The 26,596-nt window shown below is 46.9% G+C and overlaps 3 protein-coding genes across 8 annotated transcripts; 2 read left to right on the plus strand and 1 right to left on the minus strand.

The window, feature by feature from the left end:
- The first annotated feature begins 13 nt into the window (after positions 1 to 13).
- zbtb8a (zinc finger and BTB domain containing 8A) lies at positions 14 to 5,897 on the plus strand. 5 transcript variants are annotated; one of them, XM_027027101.2, is made up of 4 exons: positions 14 to 844; positions 2,636 to 3,441; positions 3,722 to 3,891; positions 4,258 to 5,897. In XM_027027101.2, the coding sequence occupies exons 1-4, from the start codon at positions 582 to 584 to the stop codon at positions 4,585 to 4,587; spliced, it is 1,569 nt and encodes a 522-aa protein (XP_026882902.2). In that variant the 5' UTR covers positions 14 to 581; the 3' UTR covers positions 4,588 to 5,897. The 5 variants fall into 5 exon arrangements, with proteins under 5 accessions (XP_026882902.2, XP_026882904.1, XP_026882903.1 ...); XM_027027103.2 differs by lacking the exon at positions 14 to 844 and adding an exon at positions 932 to 1,401; XM_027027102.2 differs by lacking the exon at positions 14 to 844 and adding an exon at positions 1,422 to 2,295.
- An 844-nt stretch (positions 5,898 to 6,741) lies between these two features.
- On the plus strand, positions 6,742 to 12,321 carry hmgcl (3-hydroxy-3-methylglutaryl-CoA lyase). Of its 2 annotated transcripts, none has more exons than XM_027027089.2 (8): positions 6,742 to 6,942; positions 7,334 to 7,417; positions 7,720 to 7,827; positions 8,830 to 8,925; positions 9,671 to 9,819; positions 10,742 to 10,994; positions 11,761 to 11,886; positions 12,144 to 12,321. In XM_027027089.2, the coding sequence occupies exons 1-8, from the start codon at positions 6,841 to 6,843 to the stop codon at positions 12,243 to 12,245; spliced, it is 1,020 nt and encodes a 339-aa protein (XP_026882890.2). In that variant the 5' UTR covers positions 6,742 to 6,840; the 3' UTR covers positions 12,246 to 12,321. The 2 variants fall into 2 exon arrangements, with proteins under 2 accessions (XP_026882890.2, XP_026882891.2); XM_027027090.2 differs by having other exon boundaries at positions 6,849 to 7,048.
- Positions 12,322 to 16,716: 4,395 nt separating this feature from the next.
- Positions 16,717 to 18,703, minus strand: cx35.4 (connexin 35.4). Its single transcript, XM_027027075.2, has one exon. The coding sequence runs from the start codon at positions 18,528 to 18,530 to the stop codon at positions 17,685 to 17,687; it is 846 nt and encodes a 281-aa protein (XP_026882876.1). The 5' UTR covers positions 18,531 to 18,703; the 3' UTR covers positions 16,717 to 17,684.
- Positions 18,704 to 26,596: the final 7,893 nt, after the last annotated feature.

The raw sequence follows: 26,596 nt of genomic DNA on the forward strand, positions 1-26,596 counted from the left end.
AGGAAGAAGCCTCATGACTTCATGACACTGAACTATTGGTGTTCCTGGATTCTTTTCATGCTGTTTCTGTGTTTTTAAACGATGGTCTTAACGTGTCGTAGTGTGTCACCTCAGTACCAGTGGTACTGCTCTTCATCGTGCTTTGGAGTCGACCTTCTGTCTGTCATATCTGTCCGCAATAAGAGTAGAAATATCAGTGTAATTGTTTGCGGAAGGAATTGTGGGATGACTAATTTTCTTTTTTTGAAATCGAAGAACAACGCACCACTTTCAGTAAAGATGCTGCTCTCAAACAGCGTCCCTGAACGTCCCCCGCAGCCGAAGAGTTGCACGTCAGCGCTCCACATAAAGTTATCGACTTGCGTTTGTAATTATTCTTAATAATATTTGGAGCCGTTTGCAGCGCGACCTGCAATCGACCGTGCGTGTCGCGTCCACGCTAACGCTGTCGCACTGCCGAATGCGTGAGCTGCTCGCGTTAACGGGTTTCTTTGTCCGGGTCGCCGGTGGGGTTGTGAGTACCGTGCCGTATGTGCGCGGTCCACCTTAGCGCGCAGCACGGACCGCCCGCCGAATGACGAATGCACGTTTGCACGGTCGGAACCGGTGAGGGACACTCGTGCTTTAAGCGGCTCCACAGCCCTCGCGGGCACTCCGAACACCCACGTCAGCACTGCCGTTTTTTTTTTTCCTCCCACAAACGGGTTTCGGTCTTACGGGCTAAGCAGGAAGTGTTCAGGAAAGCTGGGGAGAAAAATCCTACCAAAGTGGCCAAAGAAATGGAGATGGTTTGTGAAAGTGGGACGTGTAGAGCGTACCGGACGCCGCGCGAGCCGGGGCGCCAGTAAGTATGGTTTCGGGTACCGACGGGGCGGATGACGGACTGGGGGAGGGCGTGAGCGCGCCGCCGTGCAACGTCCCGCGCTCCCCGGGCACAGACGGGGCGAGGACGGGGCTTCACGGGAACCGGGTGTGGTGTCTCGCTGAAGCCGTGTTCAGATCACGGATCGGTCGAACGGGCTGGCGCACGGGCCGAGCCCGGCGCGCTCGTGTTCCTACGGGGCTCACGCGCCAGGGTGGTCAGGCTGCCCTATTTTGTTGTTGTTGTTTGTTTGCTTTTTACGTGATTGCGAGGTTTTGTGTGTCGCCGGGAGAAACGCAGCGTGCAAACCGGGCTACCGTTTCTCTCCAGACTGCTTAAGCGCGGTGACAGACGCGCACGTCCGTCGCTGGCGTTCAAACGGGCGTTGTGTAACGGACAGGCGGGCGCAGGGCTCGGCGCTCGCTGCATGCCCGTTTCGCCGCACCGACCGCGTGCTCCTCTGTGCATAGCTGGGAAACGGCAGTGAACTCGCTGGAGACAGAGCACGAGGTCTAACGGCGCTGTTCTCGGCACCCACGGTACACACTGCCTCTCGAGGCGTTTCCTTTCCGCGCGCTCGAGTGCTGGAGTGCGTCGCGCTGCGTTTCCGCGCTTTGGTGCGTGACACTCGCGTTTCGCGTCCCCGTGTTTCCTGGGCCGCTACCAACGCGTCGCTTCTGGGTTTTTCTTTTCTTCCCCCCGCTCGTTACCCGATGCGGACAGTCGGGTGTAGCCCCTTTCCACACCTACCGCTTGACTGACAGATGGTTCGGCCAATCAGCGCACAGGGTGTATGTTTGCGCTCCCTGCCTTTTCTGCGCGGAACAAAGGATAGCTTGGGAATTTTAGGGTGGATGGTAGTCGAAGCAGATGACCCAGAAATCGGCTGCTTCTGTTTTGGGGCAGGCTACAGTTAGGGCACATAGCCTAGGCCTACAGATAATCATATCTAACCTACATAAGAGCTAGTACGTGTAGCCCAAAAACTGACCAGCGATTTCCTGATTAGGAAAACATTTTCCTTAGCGGTTGGTAGCTTGTTTTACCCTAAAACGGTCATTAAGAGTGTATGGGCGTGGATACTGGGCACGTTTACCTGTTTCTGTGACGCACTGCTGTGTTTCTTGATAGGAGATGGTCTTAATGCATGGTCCACTTTCCAATGTCCAGTGGCCCCCTGCCTCTGTTTAAGCAGCAGACAGATAAAACTGTTATTCTGTCTTATTCTGACCAAAACAAAGTGGATCAGAGCAGCTTTTGGGACAGAGAAATCTGCAGAGATGCCCTTGGGAGCAGGGCGCCCCTTCTCAGCACAGAGTCAGAGATGTGGCTGGTTTTGAGTAATATTTCTTTTTCTTGGTCTTGCATTATTTACTGAGTGGTGCGTGTGGGAAGAAACGAAGTGCCCTCGCTCTGTAGAGTTAAGTCACCGGGTGTGCAAATATTGTTTTGTTGACACACACTTAACATCCATCAGGCCTTTCTATTCTGCATATAGCTTTGAAGCTTTCTCTGTAAAGGTCTGGGTTGGATTTATGAGTTGTCATATTTTATATTCATTTTTATAGAGGGAGGGGGAAAAAATGAAAGAGTTGCAAAAAATGGCTCTAAAAAGCAGGATTTTGGAAAACCAGAGAACATCCAGTAATTCCTGCACACATCACTAGCTGTCTAGCATAAAAACAATAGCAACAGAAACAAAGGAAGCAGTAAGTGAACCCGTTTCATCGATTTTGTTTTTGATAATTTTTTATGTAATTAATTTTTTTTCAGGCAAGTTCACAGATGGACGAGTGCGGAGATGTCAGCCAATCACCAGAGCTGTCTCCTGAAGCAACTGGACCAGCAAAGGCGCCAGGAACTCTTCTGCGACTGCAACGTGTTGGTGGAGGGGCGGCTTTTCCGGGCGCACCGCAACGTCCTGTTCGGCAGTAGCGGCTACTTCCGCATGCTGCTCTCGCAGGGCGCCAAGGGCAGCCTGGAGCCCGTGAGCGCCTCCTTCGACACCTTCAGCCCCGACACCTTCGCCGTCATCCTCGACTTCGTGTACTCGGGCCTCCTGGACCTCAACAGCAGCAACGTGATCGAGGTGATGTCAGCCGCCAGCTACCTGCAGATGGACGACGTCATCGTCTACTGCAAGTCCTTCATCAAGTCCTCGCTGGAGATCTGCGCCAAGGAGGGTGACCCGTGCTGTGCCTTCCTGACAGACGACAGCCCGCTGCCGGACACCCAGGGCGGGGATCAGCCGTCCGTGGCTGACGGCGTGCTCTGGGAGCCCCCGGACGAGGACCGGGTCCACGAGTACCCCGGAGAGGTGACGGGCTCTCAGGCCATCGGCCTGGCATGCAGCCCCCGGGCCCAGCCCGTCTTGGAGGATGGGGCAGACGGGGAGCAGAACGTGCAGTTCACAGCCCTGGTTTCAGAGCCCAGGAGGAGAGGTACCAGGAGAAGGTCTGTCAACCATCGCTATGTCTCGGATGACACTTCCGCTCTCGACCTCCAGAGGGCGCAGAAGGCAGATGAACTGTATGCTACCCTGCCGACTATCGTAGGGGTGGTGGGAGTTTTCAATAAAGGTGAGATTAAAAACTGTCCAGTCCAGTACTACAGAATAGAGTTCAGATTAAAGGACTACACAAACACACTTCACATCACTCTGGGATGTTTCTCCTTTCTTCCTTCAGCCTTCCCTTTATTCTTCACTGCATCTCTCTCTCTCTCTGTCCGTTCTTTTACGTATATATAAGTGTCTAATTCACACGGTTTACTCTCGTGTGTGCGGGATGTGCTTCTATAAATGAACTTTCCTTGTCTTTCTGCCTTTCTGTCGGCTCCGTCCCTCGTAACAAACTCCAGACTCCAGCCCGTCCATGCGCTTCAAGTGTCCGTTCTGCACTCACACAGTGAAGAGGAAGGCCGACCTTAAGAGACACCTCCGCTGCCACACGGGCGAGAGGCCGTACCCATGCCAGGCCTGCAGCAAGCGCTTCACCCGCCTCGAGCACCTCCGCAGCCACTTTGAGACGGTGGGCATTGGGTGGGGTGGGTGGGGTGGGTGGGGTGGGTGGTGCGCTCTTCCCCCAGAGGGAGGGAGATTCCCATCATCAAAACTCAATTCATTACGATGAGTTTCTCATGAGTACAGACCACAAGTGAAATCAAATAGACAAGGTTTTGTGGATTAGGATTAGGGTGCAGTAACGCAGATCACTATGGCGCTGTATCCGAGCCTGGAGCGACTCTTGCAGCTCGCCAGGTAGAACAGGAAAAGCAAGGTGCTAGAAACAGGTCGTGGGTTCATTTCCCAGGGAGCACACACACACACACACACACAGATACAGTGTCACACTGATACAATGTCACACTGTCCCTTTCCCGCATTCATCCTCCAGATCCACCAGGCACGGAAGCTGGTGTGTCGGAAGTGCAAGCGCCGCGTGACGGAGCAGAGCGGGCAGGTGGTGTGTGAGGGCACGCGGCGCTACCGGCTGTGCGGGGCCTGTATCCAGCAAGAGAACGCCACCATGTCCAGCCCCACTGAGGACACTGGTATGCTGCTCGGGGTCGAAGACGACCCCGAGGACAACCAGGATGTCACCTGGGTGATGGACCACGACGATGACGATGGCGATGACCTTGCAGAGGATTCCGGAACAGACCTTATCATTCAGGAAGTAGAGGACAGTGACGATGAGCCTGACGTGAAGAGAAACGGCGTGTGAACGGAATTTCTTTTGGCTTTGGGGGCCACCTAGCAAACTGTCAGAGAAATGTCTATGGTGATGGTGACAGTTACCACAACCACAGAAAACCACACTTTTTCACATGATTGCCTTAGTGTCATTACATTTAGCTGCATACCAGCCTATATTGATGGCTATTGCAGCTGAAAATATATCATGCGGTGGTAGCTCAGTGGTGAAGGTACTGGACTAGTAATCAGAAGGTTGCTGGTTCAAGTCCCACCACTGCCAACTTCCTATTGTCATGCCCCTGATCAAGACCCTTAACCCTCAATTGCTCAAGTTGTCATACTTGTAAGTCACTTTGGATAAAAGCGTCAGCTAAATGCCATAAATGTAAAATGTAAATGTAAAATACGATGGTTGAAACCAAAAGCCACTTTAGACTGGTGAACTGTTGAATCAGCCTCGACGATAGCAAATATCGCGTCTTCCTTTTGCATCTTTCCTTTATTTTTTAAAAATGCAGGCTTGAATTTGGCTTGCTGACCATGGACACACGTTAACGAAAGCAGTGCACTAGCTAGGAGCTAACAGAGCTCAGCTAAGGGAAACACTTAGACAAGCTTACAATCTCATTAATATTGTATGCAATATTAGTATGCAACAAATTTCTGTTTCTTATGTTTGCTTAGATGAGAGAGAGAGAGAGAGAGAGAGAGAGAGAGAGAGAGAATAGTTGTATTTATGTAACCAGTGAGAAATTTGTGATAATTTAAATTTAAATCTTTAGTTCCTTTTGAAAACTGACCTATTTGGATAAAACAATTTGAGTTTATTTACGTTTTGAAAATGTCTAAGAGTTTTATAACAGTATAATTGTATAATTGTAATATAAAAAGTATGTAAATAGTTTATTTCAATAACAGTTGTTTAAATGATGAGTATTTCGTAGCGGTTAGGATGCCTGGATAGTCTTCCAGTGTTATATTTTAGAAAAATACTTGATCTTTTCTCAGTTATTTCCTGAAAGCTTTGAAATTATTTTATCATGCCTTTGCCAAATAATGTGTTTGTAAGGATTCTCTAGGATATGTCAGACGGGAGTTCTTTAAACCAAATGTCTGGGTTTAGCAAAGTTTGTTTGAACGACTTTCTTCAAATAACTGAACAATCAGTTTTTATTTTTGTCTTGTTCATAGATTTGTGGAGATTAATCCAATTTGCACTCATTTATCTTGATCATTGTGTTGTTCTCTAAAGTTATGATCATGTTAATTTATTGTATTTTTACTTTTTAAAGAAAAACACTTCTTGCTTTTGTTATAAACCTGAAATAAATGGTCATAATTGAAATTTTGTCAAACATTGTGTTTCCTTGGTAAACAACATTGCAACAGTGAAAGTCTGGGTCTGTTAATACATGTAGGAGACATAGAATATAATGTCTATTCCAACAGACTCATCTCTTCTGTAAAATACACACACATTTGAGAAGTCGTATTTCAGGAATAGCATGTTTAGTATGGACAAACAACATTCCTGCGTGACGCTGCAGGGTTGAGCTTTGTTCTCTACAGTGGGAGGAGCGCATGAACGCTAACTCCTGTTTGTTGTAGGGCCTCTAGGCGTGTGTGTGTGTGTGTGTGTGAGAGAGAGAGAGAGAGGGAGGGAGGGGGGTCCTCTAGGCATGCTTCTGACAATTTCTTGTGTTTCATGTGAAGCTTTGTGAAAAGACACCAGAACAGGGCAGTGGAGCTCAGTGGTGAAGGTACTGGACTAGCAATCAGAAGGTTGCTGGTTGAAGTTCCACCACTGCCAAGTTGCCACTGTTGGGTCCCTGAGCAAGACCCTTAACCTCAAGTTGTACTCAGTCACGTTGAATAAAAGCGTCAGCTAAATGTAACAGTGACATCTAGAGGTTTGCAGAAAACTCACAGGTTTAGAACAAAGTCACCCACCGCTTACACAATTCATTAAAAGATCTTATGATGGTCATTAATGTTTGGTCGTCGAAATACAAGAATATTTTTAAATGATTGTTTCACTTTTTATGTAAAATGCAACATCATAAAATATTCCAAACTACTCCTGGGAGACCTCGAGACGCCCTAACGCTCCCTCGTCCTTGTAGAAGCCTCGCGCAGGTTTAGATCCTTCACGCGCCGTGTCGAATCTGCGCGCGCCGTCGTGCTGGCACGAGCGTCGACGCGCCGTGTCGAATCTGCGCGCTCTGTCGCCCCGGTACCGGGGGTAGTTGCTGTCGTCTGCTTCCCCGGATCAGGAGCGCGCATGGCGGCTGGGCTTGTGAGGATGGTCTGCGGCTCTTTTGGACCCGGTCCGGGCCCACGCGGTGTCGCTTTGAGTTCTAGTACCGCAGCCGTAGCCAAAGCAGTGAGTTAGTGTGACCGGCGTTGCTTGGTTTGTTTGTTTGTTTGTTTGTTTGTTTGTTTACCGGGACGCATAGCCTAGCTTCATGCTCGGTTGCTTGGATTTGGAGGTACTGTCCTGTGATCTTTCTGCACGCCGCCCGACAGCGTCTCTGACCTTGAGTGAGCTGTGTAGAGCTCAGACGAGATAAAACGTTAGATACGATAGATAATCGCCTCTGCTCGCACCGCACCGGAGCAACATGGCGCAGGGCAGCCAGAGAGCGGGATGTGCTCTGGACATTTTATAACCGCAACGACACAGATGGATAATTAGTTCTGCTGGTTTTGTGGTGGGTTGTCATTAATGTTTAAATGTCGCTCCAGTAACGTGTGTGTGTGTGTCGTTTTCACAGGTCAGTTTGTCTGGTTTGAAGCCTCTTCCAGAGAAAGTGAAGATAGTTGAAGTGGGACCCAGAGATGGACTACAGAACGAGAAGGTTAAAGGCTTCCGGGTTTTGCAGTTCTGAGAACATTATGACCCCATGTGAACACATTATGACCCCATGTGAACATTGCATTTATGAAATAATCTCAACCTCCGTGTATTCAAGAAGACTACATAGTTCATGTTTGTGGACATAAATAAAAATCTAGTTCTTTTGTGTGTTTTAGTGTTATTCTAGAGGGGTATTTTACAATATAGCACACTAGTTAGGTCAGTTGTGTTATGCAGTACTTGGGCACACGCAATCCACAGTTTCATTTCAGCCTTAACGATCTCCTCCTTATGACCTGTCAGACCATCGTCCCAGCTGACGTGAAGATCCGTCTGATTGACATGCTTTCGGAGGCGGGACTTCCTGTCATTGAAGCCACAAGTTTTGTCTCTCCTAAATGGGTCCCACAGGTGAGAGATTGCACTGCACTCTGATTGGTTGGTTGTTTATAGGTGGAGCTAGTTTTCAGTGTTTGGCTGCATACCTGTGCGGTCGTGTCATTCGTTTCCGCTGGCTTTGTCTCTCATGAGAGGCTCAAGGGCGTTAAAGCTTGGCTGAAGCTTGATACTGTTTCCATGGACACTGTGCCGCGAAGCCTTCGAGCTCGGCAAGGCCGTGTCAGATGTGGGCGGGTAGCAGCTCTGCGATGGCGAAGTGGAACTACTTCACACAAAGTGGATGGAACAACGAAAAAGGACAATTTTGTCCAAATCCTTCAGCACAATGTCGAACCAAAAGCCAGAAAGTTAAATTCAGCAGCAAACTTGTTTGTGGGGGCTACGTTAGTGCCAAAATTAGACTTTTAGATTGACCTTTCAGGGTTCTGACCCAGGCCCTATCCAGCATATGTGGACCATATGAAAAAAAGTACATTGCAGAAAACCAACAAATTTGGGTGAACAATTAACCAATTAACCAAATATCAGGTGTGCTGAGTGCATCTTTGTCAGGAAGCCTGCAACAATCTTATGAAAGTACAATTTTATGAAAGTACTTTCAACAAAGAAGTATGTGTTTAAAACATATTTTAAAGTTTAAAGATCTGTGTAAACTATTGACTGCAAATATAAAACTGTAAATATCGTTTTTTTTGGAGCTAGTGCCTGGACGACCAGCATGTGATGTATTTATGTATTGGTCAGAGAAGGAGCCCTTCTACCTCTCAAGGTTTCTTCCTCGTGCTCTAGGGGGATTTTCTTCACCACTGTCACCCTTGGACTCAGACATTTGTAAAGCTGCTTTGTGACAACTATTGTAAAAAGCGCTGTATAAATAAATGAGATTTTATTTGATTTGTGTGTGTGCATGTATTTGAGAATCAGGGATGTCCACCGTAGTGGTTACAGGGTCTAGACTGTGCAGACCCAGCGGGGAACCACAGCGCACCCACCTTTACCTTACTCTCTCTACAGATGGCTGACCAAGAGGAAGTGATGCGTGGAATCCACAGGAAGCCCGGGGTGAGCTACCCGGTGCTGACCCCAAACCTGAAGGGCTATCGAGCAGCTGTAAGTAACCACGGTTACGGACTGTGATGTTTGGATACGGACAGGAAGTGTAAAAGGATCTAATTAACTGAGAAGTTCTAGGATTATGTAATAGATATGTAATAGACTTCTGAGGTGTTTGTTGTTGAAATCAAAATTGCAAAAATGTAGTATTGCAAGATTCGTAGTCCGTTAATCTAGGATATGTCAGTTTGTTCACATGATATAAATCATAAATATAGTAATAATAATCCAGAAAATAACTTTGAAAATTGAGATTATAACTAGCAGCCACTGCATGTATTCATAATTTGTTAAGAATACTTATCTAAGAATATTGCTTATATATGCAAATGTTTGTTTCTCTATTCTGGGATATGTGAGTATAATATTAGTATTTAGTCTCCGTGGGATCCTATGGCGGATCAATAACAGATAATCAGTCTGATAGATAATAAAGAAATAATACAGAAAATAGCCCTCTCTCTCTCTCTCTCTCTCTCTGCCTCTCTCTCCCTCCCTCTCTCCCTCTCTCTCTCTCCCTCCCTCCCTCCCTCCACTCCTTCTCTCCCTCTCTCTCTCTCTCTCTCTCTCCCTCTCTCTCTCTCTCCCTCCCTCTCTCCCTCTCTCTCTCTCCCTCCCTCCCTCCACCCCTTCTCTCCCTCTCCCTCTCTCTCTCTCTCTCCCTCTCTCTTTCTCCCTCCCTCCCTTCTCTCTCTCCCTCTCTCTCTCTCTCTCCCTCTCTCTCCCCCTCTCCCTCTCTCAGGTGAAAGCCGGGGCGATGGAGGTTGCGATATTTGGCGCAGCGTCTGAGCTCTTCAGTAAGAGGAACATTAACTGCTCGGTGGAGGAGAGCCTGCAAAGGTTTGAGGAGGTGATGTCTGCTGCCAGGGAGGAGAAGGTTCCCGTGCGAGGGTGAGACCCTGCCCTCGTGACCCACTAACCCCGCCCACGCCAGGGAGTGACCACCCTCGTTCCTCACGCCTATAACCACCTCACACATTATTTTATTAGTTACTGAATAGTTCATGGTAGTTACTGAAATAAATAATTAAAAATTTAAGATTAATAATTAGCAGATTTGAAATTGCACGTGTGCATGGAGTTGCTGAGGTTCATATCGCCATCTGATATCTTTGTTTAACTGATTAAATTATATGTGCGTTAGATCCTGAGGTTGTAACAATACATCAGTACTGATGAATCAGAACCTTCAGCATATTTGCTATTTGGATCAGATCTCTACAACTTGTCCAGAGAGCAGCAGCACGACTGGTCTTCAATCTTCCGAAGTTCACGTTACTCCACTGCTGCGCTCCCTTCATTGGCTCCCTGTAGCTGCACGCATCAGATTTAAAACCTTGATGCTCGCCTACAAAGCCAAAAATGGACCAGCCCCTCCATACATGAGGTCAAAGGTCAAAGCCCAATCTGTACCTTGAGTACTACCAACCTCCAGTATGGCTCAGCTAGAAGCACAGGCTTCAGGTCTTATGGAAGACAAGCATGGAGACAATTCTCTGTCCTGACTCCCAGATGGTGGAATGAACAGCAGGGTCCCTGAGATGGAGTTTGTGTGTTTCATGCTTCTAGTCATCAGCAGTGATCCCTGTATTTCTACAGTATTCTAGTTCACTGGTATGTTTAATTCAAACCTACTGTACTGTACTAGGATGTATCAATGAGTAAATGACAAAGCACTTTCGTAAGTCGCTCTGGATATAAACGTCTGCTAAACGTATAATCAAAATGGCCCTTCACAACCTGCAGTGCTTGCAAAAATCATCATTTGTACCCTCCTCATGCGACCTGTCTCGGTTTTTACCTCTGGGCGCAGGTATGTGTCCTGTGTGCTGGGCTGCCCTTACGAAGGCAGCGTGTCCCCGTCCCGGGTGGCAGAGGTGGCCCAGCGTCTCTACTCCATGGGCTGCTACGAGGTCTCCCTGGGGGACACAGTGGGCATGGGAACGCCAGGCGGCATGGCTGCAATGTTAGAGGCTGTAATGAGGGAAGTCCCCGTGCATGCTCTAGCCGTGCACTGCCATGACACCTACGGGCAGGCACTGGCCAACATCCTAGTGGCCCTGCAGGTCAGACGCGCCAGCACACGCACTAACACGCGCATGCACCAGACCAGTTTCTTCAACCTGAACACTGGCAGCCTGTGGACTTGTGCAGTTTAGTGACGTACATGCTTAAACACACTGTGTTAGTTACGCAACACAGCAGCGTTTTAGAAAGTGTTTGGAATCGTTTTGCTTCTGCGGTTTTGCCTTTTGTGTTGTTTTGATGAAAACGAACATCTTGCCGTTTGCTAGATGCCAAGAGCACTTTGATCAGCTTGACCAATTAAACCCCCCACAACACTCTGCTGTGATTGGTCAGGATCCTCAGTTTGCAGGTGGCTCACAGACCAGTACTGTACTGTGACTTTTTATATAGCTACTTTCTTCCATTCAGTTATTTGCATCAATAAAGTCATTATTATTAATTCATTGAATTACTATTAATTAATTGAGCCCTTGCAAGAAAAACACATACATGTGACTTTTATTTTGGAAAAACCAGTTCCACCTGGTACGACATTGTTAGATGTCCTTCATATAACATAAAGCGAACATTAAAGTGTTTCTTCCGTTTATCAGGCGATATTTTCACATTTAGATGTACGTTCGTGAGGGAAATTCTTCACTGCCAGGAAAAATACCATAAAACATGACGTTGTGCCGGAATCTTGACACTGTTCTTTGCATTACCGAACGAGCATGAATGTTCCAGTGGGAACACTAAATCACTAAATCAAAGGTTTGTTGTGTGTCTCCCCACGTGTGCTTGTGGCTGCTAAAATGTCGGCAGAATGGAGTAAGCGTGGTTGACGCCTCCGTGGCTGGGCTGGGGGGCTGTCCCTATGCCCAGGGGGCTTCTGGGAATGTTGCTACAGAAGACGTTGTGTACATGTTACACGGACTGAGCATTCACACGGTGAGTGGGGGTGGAGGGTGTTCCTCTCATTTTTCCAGGTCTATCCTTCTTTTAACAATTTCCGAGTGTGTAGTTGCCGGTTCATGGCGGGGAAGCGATATGACGTATGACACTTTTTTTGCTTTGATGGCCACTTTGCTGAGCCTCTTAAGGCTGAAACACTTTCAGATTAAGGCTTTCCACAGCTGTTTAATCTCGTTTCAAATTGTGTGATTTATCTTGTGTGTGTGTGTGTGTGTGTGTGTGTGTGTGTGTAGGGAGTGGATCTACCTAAGCTGATGGACGCTGGCTCATACATCTGCCGTTCTCTCAACAGAAGGACCAGTTCCAAAGTAGCCCAAGCCTCCTGCAAATTGTGATTTCTGTGTCTGTCTGTGTCTGTGTGTCTGTCTGTGTGTCTGTGTCTGTCTGTGTGTCTGTGTCTGTCTGTGTGTCTGTGTTTTTGTTTGTCTGTGTGTGTGTGTGTGTGTGTGTGTGTGTGTGTGTGTGTGTGTGTGTGTGTGTGTGTGTCTTCTTCCTTTTCCTGGGAGGGAACAGGAATGACTGATAACATACACACAGAAACACCACTAACTCTGCCCACTGTGTTTTACAGCAGCTGTACTGAGGTCTCGGGCACAAGGCATTTTTTTGCTACTGATAAACATTCTTCTGTGTCTGTGTGTGTGTCTGTGTGTGTGTGTGGAAAACAACACACATGGTTGCTGGCTCATGTTTAGACTAATGTCCTCGGGCCTTTGTTCTAATGGCCGAGTGCACCAGGAAACGCCCTCCCCACTCCAATATCGGAAACCCTCCTTGCTCCGATATCTGACTTAAAGGAAACTGTTTGAATCCGCTGGACTGTAGCTTGTTTTTGCAAAAAAACAGAAAAAAAGCAGTGCTGTTGGAGATCATTGCCACCCTGTAATTATACACACACACACACACACACACACCCGGTCTCTGTTAAACAGGAAAGTGCTTATGGAGACTGTTTCTTGTCCACACCGCCCAGACCTGACAAGCTGTGTGTGTGTGTGAAGCAGTTAATGGCACACATAAACACACAGCAGCTTGTGTGTGAATCCTTTTCTTGGTGTTCTGTATTCCACCCTCCCATGCCAAGCTTGCATCTGACTGATCTGTTATTCCTTAAAGTTAAATATTGCGTCAAGGCTCAAACACAGCCAGGGCCGTGTGAGGCAGGCGGGGCGGCCCTGTGGAAGAGCTGCTCAGCCTGGGCAGCGAGGTTTCTGACCCAGACGTAGACGGCCCGGAGTCCGGGGGCTCTCTGACCCGGACGTAGACGGCCCGGAGTCCGGGGGCTCTCAGATGAAGCCCCGGGCAGCACCCTGCCACTCTCATCTGCGCAGCAGAACCCTGACAGGGCCCGGAACCGAACCCGGTTTTGGACCTGGTGTTGCTGAAGTCCTCCCCATGTCCAGAAGCACCTGCCAGACTGATCTACCAAAGCTGGAGAAATGAAACACCACCGACGACTTTCCCAAGAGTACACACACGTGCTCAGCATTGCCAAGATACAGCCAAAATAAACAGATCCTGGATTTTGCACGGCTTCAAATACAGTGGAGTCATTTTCCAGCAAACCTCCCCAGGCCTGCCAACAAGAAGACCAGACAAGTGTGTTTACGCAGTCTCCAACATGGCCGTGCCTCACATCATACAGTTTTTAGTAACCCTTTTTCCCTGTCACTATGGAGATTGTTTATTATTCCTGGCATCTGAAAATATGTTAGTGACTAGTACTCTGTAATAAAGGCTTCTGGTGAACCACAGTGACTCACTAGCATGGGAATAAATATTGCAGTTTTATTTCTTATTTTTCCTTAGTAGAGGGTGAGTGGATGCCTTGATTCAGTTAGGAATGACAGTCCAGCATGGAGCGTAGCTGGATGTGAGGACGTCGTAGCCGTGGTGGAAATATGCTGGCTAATTATCATCATAGTCACGTTCCCCTTCGTGTTTGAGAGGATTCGCTGATGTTATTGCACACACTACGCAGGCGATGCAACTTGGGGGGGGGGGGGGGGGGGGGGGGGGGGGGGTATTCGAATGACGTCAACAAACACCCTCTTTGTGAAGTGTGAACTTTTACTATGCCTAATTAAAATGACAAAAATATTTAAAGAAACACTTTTCCTGTGTATTGAAATGTTTTAATTCAGCATTGATTCCCTAAATAGAATGTTTAGATGGTGTAAACGCTCACTGTGCTTCAGTTGTTTACTAAAGATAATAAAACAATATAATACAAACGGATATGGTGAGGCCTGTTCACTTAATAAGTGCACCAGTGCACCCCCCTCACGAGACGGCGCTGCTTGCACGATCCCTGTGCAAAAGAAGCAGCCAGAACCCACCCGGGCGGTTCCTCGCACGAAGGGGATAGATTACAGGCTGGAGTCTCGGGGTTTGATGGCCTAGTGTTTGAACTGAACCCAAGCAGAAGCCAAAAGCTGGTGTAGAACTTTTTCTATATGGAGTTGCAGCTCCATGTTGGTTGAGAGCACAACTGTGAATACAGCTGCATGCGGTCTTGTTTTTCTGTTGAAATGTGCCTCCATGAGGAATGTGTGTGCCTGTGCTGTAGCTGGCTGTCTACAGCTGTATGTACATGAAGCTAACAGGAAGTTCACAGGAAATTTATATTCACTCACCATAAACATGAATGTCATGCGCTTCAGTGATTCCTTTGAACTGTTCTACTTCTGGGGCAGAATAGTGGATCTGGAGGTCCCATGGGATCTTAGTTTTGGTGTGCTCCTCAACTCTGTCCTTCCCATTTGTGTGTGTGTGTGTGTGTGTGTGTGTGTGTGTGTGTGTGTGTGTGTGTGTGTGTGTGTGTGTGTATTTACAAGTGCATTTACAGTGTAAATGTATATTACAACCACACAGCTACTACCTGCCCTCTGGTCTAACCAGGGCACTCATGGACGGTTCTCACTACTGATGAAGTGTGTCGAAAAGTGTCGGCTCGGTGTGTGTTGAGTAAGTGAATGTTTACGTCCGAGTGCGTCTCATAAGGCATGTTTTGGTTGCATATCTTGGCATGATCTTGCAAGCTGGCTCAGAGACATTTCGTTGTCAAAACAAGCTCCTTCCAAAGCAAAGCCAAGTTGTGTTGGGCAATCCAGCCTGTACTTTTGCTATAACTCCGATCAGGTCCATTTGTGAAGCGAGTTGGATTGGGAGAATAATCGGGACTGGACTGACAATATTACAAGTGTTTCTGATTCTGACTAATTTTAAATATTCCCATAGTGACTTGCAGTCATCACGATCATACCATCATAATTATAAGTTCAATTTATGTAGCGCCTTTCACAGACACAAGGTCGCTTTACAATGATAGTGAAGCTAGTAATTCCAGTGAATCATGCGGTGCTGACAGTGATTTAGGTGGGGATTATTATCACATTAATGAATCCCTTTTATCATTTTAATGAGCTCCCTCCCGAAACCCCACCCTGCACATCTAAGGAACATTCCTACTTCAGGATACATTCAATGACTAAAAGCTTATTAAGTTTCCACTGCCGCCAGACAAAGGACGCGAAGCACTTCTTAGGAGCTGCAGGACGCCCTCACACTTCTTGAGTATGTCGTGCCGCCCCAATCACGCTAGTGGTGGAGTTGGTTTCTGGTGGACTGGTTGTGAACAGTAACGTTCCTGGGGACACACCCCTGGTTCGCCGTGCTCTCCGTGGGGTTAACGGGAGACCACCACGCACAGACCTGCTCCTCTACAATCCGCCGCGTCATTACACTCGTGAGTTATAACGACAGCAACTCAGGAAATGCAGGAAAGAAAATAGCAGGAACACCAGGAAACGTGAAGATCGGCTGCGTGGGGGCCGTTACACGGGGGCTTCTGGAGTGTCCCGGCACAAGACGTGATTTGTGCTGAATAAAAAACTGAACCGCTGAACTCTCACGACCAGCTCCAGCAGATAAAAAGCCCGGAAGTAGTTTGTGATCCGTGGGTTTATTAGCAGGTCGTTGGTTGAGTGCCGCCAGTGCACTGTGGTTCTTTTGCTGCGTTAGTTTTGACAGAGACTTTAAGAGCCCTTCTAGAGTCAAGCAGTCCCCGAGGCTCTTCACCAAACACACCCGCTGTCTTTCTAACGTTTGCGGGCATCATGGGAGGTCCAGAGACATTTAACTACCTATGAAAGTTATTGCAGGATTATGATCGGATAGCATAATCTTACAGAACTGTAGGTTTATATTATCTGGATAAATGATTTTCTTTCTGCTGAAAGGTCACATGGGTATTTGTTGCCTGTAACTTACAACATAGTCACTTGGTTTTGTTAGCGTTTTTTTCCTGCTTCAGGGAGAAAGTGTACTTTCTAAGAACTCACTAAAGCTTGTTGCCTCTGGTCCATTATTATTACAGACTCGAACTCCATAGTTTCAAATCTATGTTTAATCACATACAGGCCATCAAATCCGCTTTGTAAAAGGAGAGTGCACAGTAAAGCAATTCCATGTTCATAGTGTTTAACTATAAATGTATGATGGGAGACATTATATATTTATATTAGTGCAATTAATTAACTGCTTGATCTTCAAGTCCTTTAGGTAAATTTGTTCATTGTTTCATGGAATTTGAGCGAATTGCAGTTGTTTCCCTGCTTCTGCTGAGATGTACTGGATGCAAAGATATGGATACAGAGACCAGTGTTGGAATAAACTTTATTTGTCTAAAAAGTATATACACCAAAATGCTGAAAAAAAGACTGATAAAATCATGTTTGTGGCTACCTGCCAGGACACTGTTCTGTAAGTAAACCGCTCAAGACAGGCAGTGTTCAGTCTGTTTCCACTCGCTTCCTACCCTGACTAAAGCACAGCTTTGACCCGCCTGTCTGAGTCGACGGTGCCCTGACTCACAGTGACATTCTTAGGCAGCTCATAAAATACAATGAAACACAGACACATCCCTCACACAAACTTAATGTTGAAAAAGAACCAGAAATCTGTTCATTCCAGCTGGTGCTCAAATGCCCAGGCACCTGTTCTCAGATCAGGCACTGGGCACCAACTGTCTCTTGTGTAACAGTCAGCTAAAACTGCATAAAGACTAAGCGGAACAGTAAACAAGGTGCTTCTCAGGTGAACCTCACCATTGTAATTTAAAAACATAAATGCATTGTGCTGCATAGAACAAAGATCATTATTGCCATTAACTTCTCTCTCTCTGACTGACTGTTCCTGTCAGTCATGCTCCATCATGCTTTTCCATTCAAGCGTCTCTTCCTGTCTCATATTAGGAACCAGATCCGTCTCCAGAACAATTTAAACAGTTCAAGTTACTTCAGGTAACTGGAAAACTCTTTGTTTCTCACTATATCCCAGTTCCACTACAAATTGATTTAGGAATTACATGTTTGTGACAGCAGGAAACTGTTTATAATAGAATATGAAAGACATTCATGTTCACTACCTGAAGAATTTAGTCTCTTTGTATCTAAACGCAGATGTAGGGCAGTGGTTGTTCTGAAGTATGATAATGATTTTTGTTCATAAAGCAAAAACAGGGGTAATGGTTTGTGGTGCATTTTTGAACAAGTCTTTGTTGTTGATTTGTAACAGGATTAATTTGTAACAAGTGTTGGTTGTTGTTTCGCGCCGGTGTTCGAGCAAGGAGAACGCCAATACGTGCCACGGTCCTCCAGGACAGGGGGCTCGAATCCGAAAACTGTCCGAGTCTGACTGGGCTCGGGTCTGTAAGCTTCACCCCGGGAGTCATCTCTGGTCCATCTCGTCCGCGCCCCCGACACGTGTTCCTCCTAGGCCAGGCTCAGGTTGGGTGCCGAGGCCCTCATGAACAAGCTGGCCTTGTAGGCTGCTGGGTGGAGCTGGTCCTTCGGCTCGCGCGCAACCTTGTGCTCGAGCTCATGCAGTGGCAGGGTGCAGCTACTGTCGCGGTCGCGGTAAGGTGGCTGGTACACGGCCATGCCGTGCCCCCGGTTCACCTGCACCCGCTTGACGCAGCTGGAGACGCGCTTGAAGATGAGGTAGATGATCTCGCAGATGCTGAGCACGATGCAGATGGCCGAGGCGCCCACCATGAAGTAGGTGAAGACCCTCTTCTCCATGGGCCGGCCGATGTAGCAGTCCACCTGGTTGGGGCAGGGGTAAATGTTGCACTTGACGAGCCGCGGCAGGTAAAAGCTGTCGTAGATGTGGTGGAGGATGTAGAGGAAGGCGACCTCGATGAACGTCTTGGCGAACAGGCTGAGCAGGTAGGTCCACCAGAGGCCACCATGTTTTTTACCTGTGTCGTCGTAGAGCTTGGCGTCGGGGCCGTGCTTGGCGCGGTACTTGCGCTCGCGCTCGTCCCGGTACTTGACGTGCATGACGACCATCAGCGACGGGCACGTGACGAAGATGAGCTGCAGCGCCCACAGGCGGATGTGCGAGATGGGGAAGAAGTGGTCGTAGCAGACGTTGGGGCAGCCCGGCTGCTTGATGTTGCAGTCGAAGTCTCGCTGGTCGTCGCCCCACACGCGCTCGGCGGCCACCACGTACACCAGCACGCGGAACACGAACACCACGGACAGCCAGATGCGCCCGAAGGCTGTCGAATACTTGTTCACGCCGCTCAGCAGGGCCTGGAACGTCTTCCAGTCCATGGCTATGACCTCTGCCTCTGCTTTCCTCTCTTTCTCTCGATCTCTCCTTCTCTGTCTCCCTCTCCCCTGATCTGCTCTGTCTATCTTAGTCGCTCACTTAGCTCTCGTTCTATTTCTCATTCTCTCTCTCAATCTTTTTGTCACTCGCTCTCGTTTTCTTCTCTCAGTCTCTTTCTCTGTATCTCTTCCTATCAATCATCTATCTATCTATCTATCTATCTATCTATCTATCTATCTATCTATCTATCTATCTATCTATCCACTCTTTCTGTCATCTGTCTCACACTTTTTGTCATCTTTGTTCTCTTTTTCCTGCTTTGCTTTTTCTTCTTACGGTCGGTATCGCCACGGCGTCCTAGAAAGACAGAAGGTGAGAAGTGGGCATGAGCCATCTGAGATGGGACAGTCACACGCCATCTGTTGGAGCCAGTTTAAGGTGAAATCCTCCTCCTTCTGCCCTATGAAAAACGCCATGACACCAGTGATTTATCTGTAGGTGTAGTCTGAGGGGTGGGGGGGTGGTTGGGGGGTGCCTATGCCACTGGATTCATCACAGAAACCCAACAAACAACAAGATTCTTACTACAAAATATGACCTTGAAAGAAATTTTCTGAGATGGGAAGCCTGAATTGCTTGTGTTTTAATAAACAATTACTACATGAGACTAGCTACACTAAAGTGAAACATGTGAATTAGAATAAACAGATGTGTTGTTGGAGAAACATCCCAGGAGTAACATTTGCCAGTACATACACCAGCAGATTAAAGCATGCCGAGGTGTTTCCTAATGTTCAGATACAGCATCTGCGTAGGCATTCCACTATACGTCCTTCGGTATCTTTAAATCTTTCTGAAAAAATCTTAAACCTGTCAATCGAGTCATTTAGTTTTTCATTTTCTCATTAGAGTTCCTTAAAACGAGGGTTTTATTTCTTTACTGTATTTCTTTTGAAAAACACTGAAGAAAATGTTCCCAAACCCCAAAGACCATTGACTTACAAAAACATACAAGTCGACATTGTGGCAGACCAAATTTCTATTTATACAAAAATATATTTAAATTGCTAATGATCTATTTATATTGATCTGATCATTGCCAATAGTTTTTTTTTTACCTTACACAAATCACTTATAATTAATTGATTGATTGATTAATCAATGTTTATATTTGTATCACAAGTGGTAATAACCATTAATAATCCATAATAATTGAATAATTCATAGTTTTAATGATATGATTATAAATTAATTTAAATAAATAAAGGCAGGTTTTCGCTGGTAGCATTATGTTGAAAGATTCGTTTAAACCATATGACAGTTGTAAGGATCGTGGGCTGTATCACCTCCATCTACCGAGAACGTGGCGTCGTGTGTGCGTGTGCGCCGCGGTGCTTTAAAGCTGCAGTAAGCGCGTGGCGCCGTGGCCTGCACGGGAGACGTTGCTGTCAGGCACGTTTAACGAAACCTCCTCGCAACCCACATTCACGGAAAAACGGAAATAATATCCAAATAATATCCAAAGCAGCTCTGGCGTGGCTTGGTTCTCTGGGTGAAACGTCCTGTACATCTGGTGGAAAGGCAAAATTTCGCACCGTTTGACTCCCACATTTACACTAAAACCGCGATATTCTTCTGTGCGTGCACATTACGCGCGTACATATGTGTTTTATGTGGCGTTGCGCGCGACTGGGGTTTTAAAACGTTTCGTCTCTTACACGCGTGCATGTTCCCACCTGCTTCTGCTGCACTTTGGTGACCATCGCATTTCTGCATATATCGGAAAAAGGTACTTACTTACTTACCTAGCTCCAGTCCATTTAGTTAAACTCGGAGGACAGGACTCCGCTCCCCGGGAGTTTTTTACTGCCTTTTTGCTGTGAATTGATCGAAACGTGGTGATTCAAAGTTGTCACAACTTCACTCGCTCCTCGGCGCTACTTGGGAGGAAGAGGACGAGCATCTGGGAGGGTGGGGTCGTGTGCGTTTCAGCAGCTCCGAGACAGGTTTAACTTCGTCTTCGCCTCAAAGTGTGGTAGCAACGAGGAACGCAAAGAACTTTCCCCTAAAGAATGGATGCCTAACAGAATGTGTATTTGGGAATAAGTTACCGTGCGTAAACGACGCCTGCAGGTTTAAGCAAAGCTGACGATAGAGGGCAGAAAGTACGGGTTAGAAGTTGTGTCTGAATGCCTGAGCCGTGTTTCGGAAGTCTTTCTTTCAGTGGCTTCGTAGTCGTAGGTTTCCACCAGCGGACCCAAACCGTCCTCTGGAATGTGAAGCGTAAGGAAACGCTTGCGCAACGCTCGCTCCCCGCGGGCGAATCTGTCAGAACTTGCCCCAGACTGTGTCACGCGAGAGGCCACACCTCTGGATTAATAGTCTGTGAAATTTCGCTCGGTGGTTGATTTAAAATAAAAAAGGTTGCCCGGGAAACCTGTTGTTGTGTAATGAGGGTTAGGTGAAGCAAAGAGTCTTTTGGGTCTGGCAGGTGCAAGGTTCAGTTTTCCTCATTTTGGGTGTGTTTGGAAGATCGTGTTTCTCCCATCGCTTTGGCGCTCACGTTGTGGTGGCCATGTTGCTGGACAGAAGCGAGCACGGGTTGAGCCACCGCGCAGGCCTTAACACTGGGGTGGGAGGGCTGTGTACAGTCAGATAACAAGAAATACTTTTTATCCATTCTAGTTTATGTTGTCAGCATCTTGTATCTGCGAGAGTATGCTACCCTAGCACAAGCAATTCAGTGTAATTGAATATTTTGTACTGGATTGCATGACAATAAAAGAAGTTGACCAAAATACCACCAGTTATATAGATGTTCTATATAGTTTTCAGCTTTTAACAGCAGTCCTATTAAATTAATAGGATTAATTAACTACCTATCCTACTAAATTAATAAAGTCTATTAGAGTTACAGTACCACTCTGATAAATCTGTCTTACCCTTACAGCATTTATCTCACACTTTTATCCAAAGCATCTTACAATGATGACTGAGTACAACTTGAGTAATTGAGTTAAGGGTCTTGCTCAGGGGCCCAATAGTGGCACCCTGGCGGGACTTGAACTGGCAGCCTTCCGATTACAAGTCAAGTACCTCCACTCCTGAGCCACAACTACCATAAAAGAGCAGGCCAGACAAAAGGTGAGGTATTTCTTCTACTTAACCACAATGTTTCTCTGGTTATGCAACAGGAGAGACCTGAAGTGTTTGTTGATGACAGTAACGGCCACGATGATTGAAGTCTCTTACACAACTCTGCTTACTCAGCTCTGATGTGTTTCCTTAAAAAAATGTAAATGTCTTTCACAGGAAAATTGTCTCACACGTTACTGTGTCTTTTCCCAGTGACCCAACACGAGCACCTTCCGTGTGGTACAAAGCACCCGTACGGAGTAATTAAAGGTCAAACACGGTCAGTATCCAGGCCGGTAGAGGAACACCAGCAGAGACATACAGTATGATTAGATGTCTTGAGGTCATCTGAAAACTGGTCTTGTTTTATCCCTGCACTTATCACTTAGAGAGGCATCATGCATCAGTGATTTCGCTTATCTTTTCCCCCTCTGGACTAGTCGGGGAAAGATACCATTATTTCTACATTCTTGTTCAAACAGCATTTTTTAGATGCTTTTACCCTCAACTCAGATCATGTGGGAGTTTTTGAAAACTAGGCACAGGCCTCCGCCATTAAGCTTTTATGTAGCTTTATGTAGAGTTAAAGCACATACAGACATGACCTTGGCTTGCACATGGAGTTGCTACATACTTATCTTTAATGTTAACATGTTACTAGCCCGCTCATGGGTTTGGACAAATATCGTTTATGGGGCTGAAAAAGATCCCACGCCATTGGTCATTGGTGTGTAGGTGTAGATGTCTCCATGGAAACATCATCTTCCAGCACAGGAGTTATTCATGCAATTACGCCGTAGCGTTGGCGTGAAAGAACAAGCAAAAAGGGCCATTTTTTACTTAAGATAACATCTCCTTTAAAGTTGCCTATAGAATGACTCAGCAAACAGAAAAGGAACTGGATTGATAGAAGAGGGTAACTCAACAACAAACACATCATGGAGACAGTTCCACTTCCTAATTTTAATGAGGCGTGAAAGACGGGACTAAATAAACCAAACCCAGTGTCCGAACCTGGTTTCCGCTTGGCTTGGTGCCATCTGCGCACCCCGGGAAAGCTACAGCCTCCTCCTGGCTACAGCCGGTGTTCTCGCACCTCACATTGTCGAGTCCAGGGTTACTGGGCATGACTGCAGCAGGAACAGAACTCTTTTCAGCCACCTTTGCTCGGTCCTTCATGCGGGCATCTAGCGCAGTGTGGAGCGGTGAGGTGGTATTCCTGCAATGCCATGACCCAGCTGACCCGACCCTCCGGCTCTCTGACCCCCGTGGGCAATGGCAGTGTGATCATTACACAGGACAAAGGAGACACTATACAGGTAAGGGCAGATATGGCATATCCTTGCCATGACACAGGACAGCCAACAGTTTTCTCCTGGCCAGGCGGTAGTTGCACTCCGGAATGTTCCAGCAGTGGTTGCAGTATGAGAGGACCAGCTCAGTCCTGTTCTGCATCCGTGAAAGTGTGTGCCAGTGCCCCTGACAGTGGCATGTGTGTTCACGACGAACCCAGACCAATCAGACGTCCAGCGCTGCCCAAGGGCTGTTCTGTGGTTCAGTGATTTTTGTAGCACCCTTTTATTTTGCTCTGCTGCCATGTTTTAGCCAACATGTGTCAGCGGTGTTCATGCTGTGCTAATTTGGTCCACGTACAGTCTCTCTCCGTGGTCGAAAAACGGCACTGCAACGATGCAGAAGCTCCCACAGCCACTGTTCGTCCTCCGGTGTGAAACCCGAGGCACTCCGCCGCTATGCTTTAAGCACCGTGAACGTCCTGTTTACTGCTACCCTCCATACCCTGTGCCTTCTCCATCACACGCTGCCTCGTCGATTATGACGACGGAGCCATGTGTGCTGTCCTGGAGGTTCCACCAGCTGACACTAGTGCTGCGTGTTCAGCTCCTCCGGAGGCCTCTCTCCTCCTGCGTCGCTCCTCAGAGCGTTCAGGAAGCGTCGCGGCGCTAAGTTGTCCTGTGCGGCCTTTCCGAGCGGCAGGCTTGCGTGCCGAACTATCGAGTTCAGCGCCACTGCCAGCACGTTTGTCCAAGTCTTCCCGAGGCTCTTCCTGTGGAGTAGTAGAGTCCTGATCATTAACGTCCAGCGCCTGCCCAAAACGTGGCCGTGGTCAGCGCCGTTAGACGCCATGTGGGTCTGGTGGCAGATCCGCCGGTGTGGAAGAAGAATGCTGCATTCTCCTCGACATAACACAAAGCCTTTAGAAAGACTCACACAGCAAACATGCAGAAAAGGATCTGGATTAAGAGAAGAAGTTGTGGGCACTAAAGAAAACACACATCAGGGAGGCAGACGGGAATAATGAGACCAACTAAACCAAATGCACACAAAGTGACACAAATCGAATATTCGGACCAAAGCAATAAATACTTAAATTAACTAAATACAGTGGGGATAGGCGCACAGTATTCTGGGAGTCCTCACTGTGCTGTAGCTATGATCCAGGGCAGATACCACTATACTGCATGTCTAAACCTGCCAATTCCAGTAAGAGAAACACTTTGAGGCTTTAAGGGTTGCCTGAAAATACGTGCAGTATGTATTTGCCCTTCAGCAGAATGCCCAGAGAGATTAAATAAATGAGAGAATAATAAAAACTGGTTTGATCCAGTCTAATTGGAAATATTTGATCAGGAAGAATATGCACCCTGGAGTCACTGAAAATAGCAGGAAGGTTCAGCTAGATCAGCAGTAGTAGAAACACCGTGATCAGATTACTGGATACGTTGGAAATGTATTTGTTTTAATAGAAATCATGGCTGGAGGACTGAGAGCGAGAAAGATTTGGAAGGAGACATCAGACAAAGCGAGAGTGAGCAAGAGAAATCCAGCAACAAAAGAGGCAGAGATACAAAGAGCAAGATGTTGACTGTTAAACTGGTCCGGTTGGAAAGGCTTGTCTCCACTGTGCGTGTCTACACATGCGTTAGGAACACAAGCCAACTCTTTTCATTTTTAACTGAAAGAGCCGAAAAGCCAGACAGTGAAAATGATACAGTGGTGACTGTGTGGGGCCAACGCCGCGTTCCAGGTGTTGGCTAAGAGAAACCTTAAAGATCTGCTACTGTGTTTTTTTCTAATAATCCATTTGGCATTAATGCCAGTCACAGGAACAGAACTGGAACAGATGTGTGGTTGTTTCGGGGTGGGCTTCACTGGGCTGGTACAACGCCAACCCATATGTCTCAAGTTGCCAGCTATGCCATGGTGGGCCAGACCTGTGGCATGTTCTCATTCTCACTCATTCTTACATTTACATTTACATTTACGGCATTTAGCAGACGCTCTTATCCAGAGCGACTTACAAAAGTGCTTTGTCATTTACTCATAGAATACATCCTAGTACAGTACAGTAGGTTAGAGTCCAAGATACCAGTGAACTAGAATACTGTAGAATACAGGGATGAATGCTGATACCTAGAAGTGCAAAATACATGAGGTCTATATTAATGATAAGTGCAATAAACAATAAGTGCTAGAGTTTGTTAAAAAGCATAAACAATACCCTACAATAAGTACTAAATTAGTCAGTCAATAAGGGAGCAGGGTCAGTTGTCCTTTAAATATTCTGCAAATAGACGAGTCTTCAGTCTGTGTCTTGACCTCAGACAGAATGATGGTATGGTATGCTGAGGGTTTGGTATCCCTAAGTGGTTTCACTGCTCAGGCGCTGAACAGTGTTCTGGAACTAGCAGGGCCTGCTCTGGGGTGAGATTGTAGTGTTGGTGAAGTTTTGAAGAGAAGACTTCTTGGTCATTTTTACCTTGAGTCAAAAATTTCATAAATGGCTTTATGGTAAAAACAGGACATAGTGTACCAAAGAAATATGTAAGGAAATAAATACAGTAACCTGGTAAACAAATGCAAATTTCAGCCATCATCATGACAAATTTTTTCTGCCTTATTCTTTACATATTATCCTCTTACCATAATTACTGGTTTTCACAGCTTGACAAGTTTGGCAGCAAGTGTTATATGGATGATGCAGGAGCCAAATCAGATCCCATGAAAACTGAAAACATTGTAGTGGAGTCAGGCAGAACGTCCATTGCCAACAGGTCATCACACATAAACCATTTCAGTTTCAGGTCTAAGCTGCTAATATGCAAACTGGCACATCAACTTTAATAATAAATCCAAAAATTCAAACTAAATTTACCCATATGTCTGACAAAAGAAAATAATTCTCTCAAAGGAATTAAACTTTGCTTATAATAACTCTTTGCCTTCAAAACAAGTATAAATCCATAACACAACAGAGCTGCACAGAGCTATATTTCTATATTTCCATGCATTGTGGTTTCTGTGCATTGACCTTTCCTTTATGAACAAGAACTAAGGTAAAAGGAAAACATCTGAGAATTGTCACTTGTTACTAAACTCTCCCAGCTGACTATATCATCTGCCATCTGTCAGTGGCGCACCTGCTTTCTGACTGACAGCAAACAGCAGGTGAAGCTGGAGGAAGTCACAGCACGGATGCTCCCCTGGGATGAGTGCTCTCCCCACTACACCCCCAGGAACCCAGCTGTCAATCCCTGGAAGATTGCAGACGACACCGCAGCTGCCGGCCTTGTCCAAGACGGTGACAAGTCTGCCTATCGGTGGGATGTCGATCGGAACAATACGGACCTGAACGCGCTCGAGGCTGCAGAAGATGAGGAGCACTGCTCCCCTTAACAACACCAGACAGCCCTGAATCGGGGAGTCCTTCAAGTTTCTGGGAACTCCCATCTCCCAACACCTGAAGTGGGAGACCAACGTCAAGTCCATCCTCTAAAGGGCCCAGCAGAGGTCGTACCCCCTGTGACACACACGAGGACGCATGGTCCACCGCAGGAGGTACTGGGTCAGGGCTACGCCATGGTGGACAAATCTGTCTAAAGCACATCAGTCGTTGTCTGGTCCAGAGCAGCCC

The sequence above is a fragment of the Electrophorus electricus genome, chromosome 13, assembly GCF_013358815.1.
Source record: "Electrophorus electricus isolate fEleEle1 chromosome 13, fEleEle1.pri, whole genome shotgun sequence".
Taxonomy (NCBI): Eukaryota; Metazoa; Chordata; class Actinopteri; order Gymnotiformes; family Gymnotidae; genus Electrophorus; species Electrophorus electricus.